We start from the raw sequence: 9920 nt of genomic DNA on the forward strand, positions 1-9920 counted from the left end.
CTTCCGCTTCAAATTATTCAAATTATTCTCTCCCCCTCGTAATTCAGGATAAATAAATAAAACTAAACCTGCATTTCCTAAATTCTTAAAATTTTATTTCTTGCAAAATTGTCACCTCCTTCAAAATTACAAAGACGAGAGCAAATGAATTGACAGAATCTCTACAAATTCAATACAGAAAAAACTATCTGAAATAGATAACCAATTTTTCGTCATAATAAAAATAAATATGGGCAATAATGTTTTTTATCCGTGTGTAGTGTCATCCTCAACGAAATCAGCTGCTTCTTCCCTGGTGACACACTCGACGTGAGAGACTTTATTTCTGAATTTAACACCATAAAATTTATTGGCATGCTGCAGTAGCTCAGGTCTGAAAGTCGTGGTGATGAATTGTGCATCAGAGCTTAACTCATGGATCATATCAGCAACAGCTTTTCTGTGTTGTGCATCGAGTGCCTGATCGATCTCATCAAACAGATAAAAAGGCGCTGGATCGCATTTCTGAATGGCAAAAATCAAAGCAAGAGCAACAAGTGACTTCTGTCCACCAGATAATTGATTCATCTCCCTCATCTCAGCTTTTTGCCCAGTGAACGATACCCTGATGCCAACACCAATGAATCTATCAGAATCAGCAGCAGTGGAGGTATCATCATCCCCTTCTTCTCCATCAGCTGTTTTCATAACGAGCTGTGCATGTCCTGTTGGCACGAGTTTCTTAAATACTTCACTGAAGTACTTGCTGACTTGTTTGAAGGTGAACTGAATGGCCTCGCACTTTCTCATCTCCAAGACGTTCATGAGTTCCTTGATCTTCTCATCCCCTCTGTCGAGCTCCTCCTTCCTCTTCACCAATTTCTCCTTCTGATCGCTGAATGACATAAACTGATCCAACGCCTTCTTGTTAACATGACTGTACTTCTTCAACTGATTATTAGCCTTCTCCATCTCCTTGAAGAGCTGCTTGGTGGACATATTTCCAAATTTTTCATACGCCTCAGGTGATGGTAGAGCCCCAAGTTCAGTGATCTTCTGCGTGCACTCGGTGATTTTCTGCTGAAGAATATTCTGTTTACTTGCGAGTTTCTCAAGATCCTTGGCATCAGACTCGATTTTCTCCTGGACCTCTTTCTCCTTGCTCTTCCATTTCTCAACCTCCGCAGACTCAGCCTTCTGTTTTTTCGTAGCACTACTAACCCTTTCATTCATAGACTTAAAATCACTGTTGACCTTGACCAATCTCTTCTCAATATCCGACAGCTGTGCTTTGCACGTCTCCAGCTGTCTCTGCCTGTCCTCAACCGATATCTCCTGGAGTGCCTGAACGAGCTCATCCTTCCTACGATGAAGATTATTAGTGAGAAGATTCTCTAACTTATTCTTTTCAGCTTCGAGCCTCATACGTTTAGCAAACGCCTCTTTATTCTCCTTCGTCAGGGTTCTGATTTCATCATTGAGGGTATCAACCTGTCGCTGATCAGCCACCGACAGCTGAGCCATTAAATCCTGATGGAGTTCACTCTCGAGACCCTCTTTGGTCGCCCTCATTGCCTCGAGATTCGACGTGCACTGCGCCAAACTCCTCTCCTTTGGAGTCCTATACCTCTCAATAGCCGACAACTCCTCCTTCATCAACCTGATCTCCGCCTTCATCTTATCATATATATCCTTCGCTTTACTGTTCTTCGTCTCTGTCCTCTGCATTTCACTGACGTACGACGATATATTCTGATCAGCTTTCTTGATTTCCTCCCTGAGTGTCGACAACTCGTTCTCCATCGTGGCAATCTGTGCCATCAGCTCTGATCTCGTCTTCTGGATCTCCAGCCTCGATCTCAGAGTATTGAAATAACCACCAGTGAGTGAACCCTTTGACGACACCTGATCACCCTCGAGTGTCACACAATCCAGACCAGATGTCCTCGCAAGATTTGTGGCAGCCTCCAAGTTTCTGCATATAAGTGTCTTCCCAAAGATGTACCTCATCGCCCTGTCATATTTAGAATCATAATTGAGTTTCGAGATCATGGGGATGGCGTCACTCGTGTCAGGATAATCAATGATCTTGACATGAAGACGATTGAGTGGCATAAAAGTCACTTCTCCAGGCAGTCTCTGATTGTTCATCTCCTTGAGGATCTTCGTACCGAATTTATCAGTCTCAACGATGTGATGGAACAATCTGTTACCAGCAGTCACCTCCACAGCCATATAAACACTTTTATCGCAATCAAAATTCTCGATAACAGGCCCATAATAAGAGTTCACCTCGTGGGCCATGTCAGGTCGTTCTTTGAATGTCTCCAGAACTCTTCTGACAGAATCCCGCCCATTGAGAATGGGTTTACCAGCCATCGACCTGAGACTCTGATCAGCTTTAGCCAGATCTTCCTTCAGTCCTGATAAATTTAACTGTAAAACACTCTCTTTTCTGTACTGCTCCTTCCTCTGGGCCTGACAGGCGTCTTTCTGTTTCGTCAATTCGTAATAATGTTTGTTATGCTCGTCAATAGACGCCCTCTGCTTCTCCATTTCCTTCGTGTACTCCTCGATCTTCTTCTCAAGATCCTTCTGCTTCTCACCATCTTTTTTTAAATCCTCACTGATTTTTTTCTGATGATCCTCTTTATCCTTTATCTGCTTGGTCAGCTGTTTGAGCTCATTCTGAATCCACTTGTCTCTGTCATCTTTACTGGTGAATTGTGATCCTCTACCCTGTTTAGCATACAACTCCTTCCTCTTCTGCTCCTTGAGTGCCATCGCCCTGGTATACTCCTCCTCCCTCCTCTTCATCTCCTCGTACTCAGGGCGTATTTTCTCCAGCTCCTTCTCCCTCAGGGCAATATTCTCTTTGAGCTTCTCCAACTCCTGTTGCGCTCTCTTTCTGCTGTCATTGTCACCCTTGACTTCTTCAAGAAGATCGTTGATTGTCAGTGTGAGTTTAGTCTTCTCCTTGAGCAACTGCTGCTGCTCGGCACTCAGGGTGTCCCTCTCCTCCTTAGCACTCTGCACTTCTTTCTTGGCTTCCTTCAGGCGTTTCGAGGCAGATCTAACATTTTCCTGAGCTGTTTTAGCCTCGGCACCGAGACGTGCCTGCTCTGCACCGCTGTTGGCTCTCGATGCCTCGAGATCCTCCAGCTTTCGTTTATTATCCTTCAGCTCACGCTCGTGAATCGTGTACTCGAGACAACGTCTCTGCTTGTCCCACCGTTGATACTCCTTAAGCTCCTCCTTCTCCTCCTTCAGCGTCTGGAGACGCTCCTCAATCGTCCTCAGGAAGTCGTCGATCTTCTCGAGTTTTCCTTCGGTCTCTTTGAGGATCGATTTGGACTCCTCACGACGATCGTCGTAGACACGAGTACCTGCCACCTCTCGGAGAAGCTTCAGACGTTGGGAGTCAGGGGCTGTTGCCATCTGATTGATTTTTCCCTGCTTCACGATGTAGTAGGGGTTCGAACGGGAGAAACCTGCTGACTCCAGGAGATTCATCACGTCCGATCTCGTAACGTTTTTCTTGTTCAGGAAGTACTGGTCCTTTTTTGAACCGATTACACGACGTAGGTACACCTCATCCTTGTCGATCGGCAGACGACCGTCGGAGTTGTCGAAGATTATCTCCACGTGTGCTGATATCACCCGGGGTCCTGTACCCTCGTGCAGGAGACCCTGACGCTGGTCTGGACGGAGGTGGGAGAACTCGTCGGAGAGGACGAATTGAATTGCGTAGAAGAAATTACTCTTGCCGGATCCATTTCGACCTACCACCACGTTGTGTCTTGGATCGAATGGCTCCACAACTGTTTGCTCTCTGTAGGACTTGAATCCCTGAATAATTACCTGGAGATAATAAATTATATATATTATTAACTGGAATATTTTTTATCTCATTGGGATTGTAAGAATTCTCTCGAGAACTAGAATGAGATGAAAATGTTTTCGAATTGATTGAGATTAATATTTTTATATTAATATTTTTTAGAATCATAACCTCAATCTTCTGAGATGATTTGAATGACAATTTAATTTGAGGTATTGAGAATATTATCGGCGAATTCTCTCGTAAAAATTCTTGTATTTCCAGTGAAAATCCATGCTCTGGTGATTATTCAATTGTTGAGAATAAAGAAAGCGTCTTTTTGTCGATGGGTGGAACTCCAAAAAATTTTGTCTGTAAATCCTGTGATTATAGGATTCTCACCTGCTTGATAAACATCCTGGATTGTCCTGGACTATTTCAACATTCTCAATAATCCTAGTTATCGATTTTCGAATGAGTAGAATTGATATTTGTTCACGTCAGTAACAACAACAACATTGTCAAACTACTGGACATCCGCCATGTTCTCGAATTTTTTCAATTTGGGGGAGAAAAAGTTCCTAGATTAGGCGGGAGTCCAATTTCCGGTACCAACTGACAGCAAAAAAAAATCTTGACGTTTAAAAAATAATGTTTTAATTAATTATCTGTTAAAAAATCATCGAAATTATGAAAGATCCTGGAGTAATTTATTTTACGTCAATTGCAATACGAAAAACATCTTGATCGTGACTAATGATGAATACTGAGGGCATCACTCTGTGCCTCGTGGCTCAATTGCGTCTGCAGATTAGATAATTTATTTTTCAATGCAGCTATTCCCATCATGACGATATTTTCAGGTTTTAGGGCTCCACTGCTCTCGACGTTGAAGAAGTACTTGTTGGGTTTTGCCTCCCAGTTGAATGGAGCTTCGACTGAACAATTGAAAACAATCAGTTATCGATAGTTTAGAATATTGAGAAATGATTTTTTTGTTGTTTACGTACATTGATCTTCCTCGAGCTCACTATACTCGGATTTTGGCCACTCGTCGGGTTTGGGGAAGAGGGTGTGACGCATTGTATTGTCAGGATCGTATTCGAAGCAAACGCCAGCTGTGGGATTCCATTTTGCATGCTCCTTACCAAATCCTTTCTTTGCGTACGCTCTCAGCTTCAATTCCTGCCCTTTCCTCAGCTTGACAATCAATATCTCTGTAACAACAATCAACAACACCCCAAAATGAATAAAAACATGTGATTTATTAATTAGAAAATGGATAAATCCTCCCTGGATTAATAATTCACAAGTTGATTGAACTGGCTGACAAGTTGTCGAGGAATATTTCTAAATGCTGGAATTAATTTAGAAGATAATTTTTATTTAATTACCATCAGTCTCGCCATATTCACTGGCATCATCTTCTCTGTGTCTCGAGGTGACTGGCAGGACCCTGGGATCACTGGATTTGAGATCAGCAGTCGAGACGTGTCTCGTCTGTTCCTCCGAGCATTTAACGTCTAGAGTGAATTCCACACTGCATTCAGGACAAAAATCCATGCAAGAGCAGTCCCTGGAGTACTGGATTTTATCAACAACATCATCACTGATCAAGGGAATCATTCCGATTCTGTGGGCCAGGAATTCGTCACTCAGAACTGTTGAATTCGCTTCCAATTGGACCCAATCGATTGCCAGAGTTGGAGTTTCAGCGATGAAAACTCGCCTCATACTATTTGCAACGCTAAAAAAATTATTTCAATTAAACAATTCGTTCATTATGTATATCTAAATTGTTATAAATAATTGAAAATCGATTATTATTTGTTTTGTTTGTGATTATTTGAGTTTCTAACCTCAATTCCGTGTCCTCCACCTGGAATTTGACATTTTCCTCATTCAAATCGCTGATATGAACCGACGGTTGATTGGCATAAGGCATTTTGACAAATTTTACATCAAATTATCATTTATTAACCATTTATTTTCACTTTATTCCGTTAATTACTCGTTATTCAGCAACAAAACGTCGATTCGATTTTATTTCTCGAATGCCCAGTGCGCACGCGCCTCCAAAAAACCCTAGAATGTTCCCACCAGTTTGAAATGATATTGTTGCACCTCAATTTTATTCATAAATATTAAGATAAACATTCTTATCACGTGAAATTATTATTCAGTCCAAAAGATTTACATTCTATGAAGTGACTGTTTCATACACCATAAGTTATACAAATTACACCAGTAATTATTAAACACTCTTAATTAAATAAATAATTAACTTATGAGAGTGATAAGTCTCATTCGACGATTCCACAAAATTCTCTCGATTCTCGATGAATTCGTTAAGTAATAAAACAACGATGGCACATAATTAATAATTACACTCTCTTCTGGGGCACTAATTAACGAAAAATGATTAAACAATGAAAAAACGTTGAAAAATAATTGCCCTTCCCTTATTTTTCACGAGACGACTAAATCATCGACTGGAAGACAGTGCAAATTGACGAGTGCCTAACCCCTAAATTCTCATACCAATAAAATAATTATTAACAATTTGTGACAATTGTTTTTGTTCATGAATTTGTGCAATTTAAACCGAGTGGATAAAAAAAAAAGACTTTTACCTACACACGTAAAGAAATAAGACAATATTATAAATGAAGGAGAGGAGACAGCCGTCGAAGAAGATGAGGAAAGCCTTGAGGCATTTGCGATTGCGATTGACACGTCGACGACTCGTGAATTTTTGAATCAACCATTTTCTAAATAAATTTCAAAGCTCGTCAGTGAAACGCTCGATGTCTTGAAGATAATCTCCATAATCTGTCGCTTCACTTCCCACGAATACGTCGTGATGCTCCAGGATTTCGTCGTAAGACAAGCGATTGTCATGATCATCATCAGAGGCTGCGAACAGATGATCCACTTCATCCGTAGCCAAATCCCTAGGTAAAAAATATGAAAATGACCGTCACATTTCTCTAATTAATTAAATTCCATGCTCAAATAATAATTCTATCGATTAATAATCAAAAAAATCCAGAATTCAATAGACGCATAATTTTTTTAGAGGATAAAATTGATAAAATTTGATAATTACTCATTGCTAGGGACTAGCCAGGCCAATATCTCCCCAGAATCGAGTTTGCCATCTCCATTTTTATCATGCTCATGATCGAACTTCTCCTTCTCAACGAGAAGCCATTCCTTGTCCTCATTCCTCGCCCTGGACCCCAGGAACTCCTGAAAACTGATGAATCCATCGTTGTCACTGTCTTTCTCAGTGAGTGACTGCTCCAGCAGAAGAGGAAACATCCTGGGTGTCTCCTCAGGGTGCGTATAAGCCTTGAACTCCTCAGAATCGAGTAATCCATCCTTGTCCAGGTCTGCAGCCTCGAAAGTCGCCTTGTCATCACTAACGAGCTTCTCATCGATAGCCAGATCCTCTGGATCTGACCCATACGTGTCATGGAGGATCTCTTCCCAACTTATCTTCCCATCGTCGTTGGTATCAGCATCTTCCAGACGATCTTTCGACTCCTCAGCTGATAACATACTGAATGACCTGAGAATCCAGGCCTTTAACTCGTTCCTCTCGATGAATCCATCTTTATTCAGATCCATTTTGTCCAGAAGAATCTTCAGTCGTCTTTTGGACTCGTCAATGGGCAGATGGTGAAACTCCTCAGCTTCTCTGACACTTCCAAGAATCGCTTCATGATCAAATTCCTCGTGATGCTCACCATCGACGTAGTGATCACTGTCTCTTGGACTGAATGCCCCATCCTGTGTCCTCTCGTTACCACCAGCTTTGTTGTGCTGGTGTGTGTGAATGTGTGCTGATGCTCCATCAATTCCTCTGAAAAATCCCATCAAACCCACCAACAGCAGCAACACTATTGTCCTATCAGGTGTCCACATCTTCATTGGTGTCGGTATACTCAGGATGATCAGGATAAAACGCATAAAAATAATTGATCGGGGTTAATTCACGGTCAAAGGTTAAGTCTCGAGGATTTTGACAGGTTTGGAGTTGTCTGGTGGGTTGGGTTTTTCATCTAGTCGTCATCTAGGGATTTCAGTGCTTTCATCCCCTTCAACCGACCAATCACTGACGATCTTCTGCGCATGTTCAAATTGTTTTATTAAACATTTTAATAATGGACCCTCACTTGTGCAAAATTCATTGAAATATTCAAGATTTCATTCAGAAAAACAATTAATTGTTTGACGGATCACGAAATCTTGTATCTTTTTAATATAAACAATTAGAAAATACAGAGAAATAATTTTTTAAGGTAAATTGGAATATTGTAAATATTCTTCTGTGAAAACTATTTTGTTAACAATTATTTCAATCATTTTTGACGGAATTAAATGTCAAATAAATTTTTCAATTACGAGAGTCGCTTTGAGAGAGCATAATTGTGCGATGAAAAAATATTTCGTTTATGTTAATATTTCGTTCATGCAAATAAGAGATAAAAAGCGATTTTTCGCTCGGAAAAAAAATCATCAGAAAACGTGTAATTGAATTTTAGTCTGCTCGTCAAGCTCTCATAATTCCCAATCTTCCCAGAAAATCTACCTGGCGTAACTAATTATCAAGGCTTATTTTAAACAAATGTACAAACCCAAAGATTACAGTTCTTGGCGTGAATAATCGTTAGTCTGCCTATGGTAGAGAACTTGTAGCTCACATTTTTCCCTCCATTATTTCTTCATTATATTTGTTGCTAATGCTGAATTATTATTTTTTTTTTTATGAAAAATTGAGACCGAGACCAACGAACCGAACACCAACTGCTTCGCGCTGACATTGCACGTTGGAGTTTCGTGTGTGGCATTTGTATCTGAGGAAAAAAAAAAAAACCTGAACCTGAAGTGGCTGAGTAAGACGTTCATCCTTCGGGTTCATGTGTAGCCACGAAAAATTTCAATGGCGAGAGGGGGCATTTCATAAAAATAGAACTGGCTTGGGACTATTCTATTTCGAGGGATCGCTCCTCCGGTTCGTCGGCATCGCACCACTTCCTCTCAGTAATTATCACTGAGAGTGATTAAAATCCCCGGAACGGAATTTCTTCTTCCAATGGGATGAGTTTGCTATGAAAATAGTTAAAAATACAGAAGACATTGAAAATTGTGGAAATGGGGATTTATTTCGGCATCGGGGAGAGAGATATTGAATTACTCATGATTATTATTCATTTTGACTTCTTTTATTACACGATACCTTTTGGATTCTCCTGTTATCCTATTATTTTTTTATTTCGTCTTGTTTAATTCCATAAGAAACCTTTTGAATTCTCCTGTGCTCCTGTTACATTTTTTGTCTTGCTCAATTCCATAAAATATCTCTTCAATTCTTCTGTTATCCTGTTACATTTTCTTTTATCTTGTCTCTTTGAATGACATAAAATACCTCTTCGGTTCTCCTGCTATCCTGATACATATTTCTGGATTTTGTCTTGTACAATTCCACAAGATACCTCTTCAGTCCTTCTATGATCCTGTTAAAAATAGAACAAAATTACCCAGAATTCCCGGTCACTTCACAAATTTGAATAAACCGGAGTTTTGTAACAGGATCACAGAAGATGTGAAGAGTAACCCATTTTTTTTTTGTATTACATCGGCCAATGGGCCGGTCGCTCCGCCATTTCGTCAGCCGCCTTTCCAACATCAAAAATGGCGGAAAAAATCATATAACTCCATGAATTAAATAAAAAATACCATTAAAAAACAATAACAATTTTTATTACCAAATATATAGACTCAATACAAGAATTCCTGTCGGTACAATCACTCCCTACATTAAAAAAAAAATAAAAATAAATTATTTCCGAGAATCGAAAAATAAAAGCGGATATTTGTCTCCTCGTTCCTCAAACAGTCAAGCGCAATCATGATATTATCTTTCCAGCAGATCAAAACTCTTTCGTTTCTAAATGAGCCAACACTCTGGAAAGAAAGGAAGCCCTCTTTTTTTATTTCATTTCAAGTTCAGCACGAAATCGGCGTTACGGTGTGTTAAATCACCGGAGCGTAAATTCAAAGAGGCACGGAGAAAGAAGGAATGAAGGGGAAGATGAGCTCTAGTGCGACAACA

At 40.2% G+C, this 9920-nt stretch overlaps 3 protein-coding genes and 1 long non-coding RNA gene across 4 annotated transcripts; 1 reads left to right on the top strand and 3 right to left on the bottom strand.

Annotated features, from left to right (window-relative positions):
- Nucleotides 1-83: 83 nt before the first annotated feature.
- On the bottom strand, nt 84-4346 carry SMC3 (structural maintenance of chromosomes 3). The gene is made up of 2 exons (XM_011308259.1): nt 4202-4346; nt 84-3840 (listed from the first exon to the last, which is right to left on the bottom strand). The coding sequence occupies exons 1-2, from the start codon at nt 4214-4216 to the stop codon at nt 247-249; spliced, it is 3609 nt and encodes a 1202-aa protein (XP_011306561.1). The 5' UTR covers nt 4217-4346; the 3' UTR covers nt 84-246.
- Nucleotides 4347-4487: 141 nt separating this feature from the next.
- Nucleotides 4488-5869, bottom strand: RpII33 (RNA polymerase III subunit RpII33). Its single transcript, XM_011308260.1, has 4 exons — nt 5659-5869; nt 5194-5546; nt 4810-5016; nt 4488-4737 (listed from the first exon to the last, which is right to left on the bottom strand). The coding sequence occupies exons 1-4, from the start codon at nt 5742-5744 to the stop codon at nt 4553-4555; spliced, it is 831 nt and encodes a 276-aa protein (XP_011306562.1). The 5' UTR covers nt 5745-5869; the 3' UTR covers nt 4488-4552.
- An 86-nt stretch (nt 5870-5955) lies between these two features.
- On the bottom strand, nt 5956-8620 carry LOC105268591 (reticulocalbin-2). The gene is made up of 3 exons (XM_011308261.1): nt 8443-8620; nt 6909-7930; nt 5956-6753 (listed from the first exon to the last, which is right to left on the bottom strand). Exons 2-3 carry the CDS (start codon nt 7772-7774, stop codon nt 6582-6584), a joined length of 1038 nt encoding a protein of 345 aa, XP_011306563.1. The 5' UTR covers nt 7775-7930; nt 8443-8620; the 3' UTR covers nt 5956-6581.
- On the top strand, nt 7961-8680 carry LOC105268590 (uncharacterized). The gene is made up of 2 exons (XR_892345.1): nt 7961-8106; nt 8586-8680. It is a non-coding gene; the product is annotated as an uncharacterized lncRNA (long non-coding RNA).
- The last annotated feature ends 1240 nt before the right edge of the window (nt 8681-9920 follow it).

Source organism: Fopius arisanus, unplaced genomic scaffold, assembly GCF_000806365.1.
Source record: "Fopius arisanus strain USDA-PBARC FA_bdor unplaced genomic scaffold, ASM80636v1 scaffold00059, whole genome shotgun sequence".
Classification (NCBI taxonomy): domain Eukaryota; kingdom Metazoa; phylum Arthropoda; class Insecta; order Hymenoptera; family Braconidae; genus Fopius; species Fopius arisanus.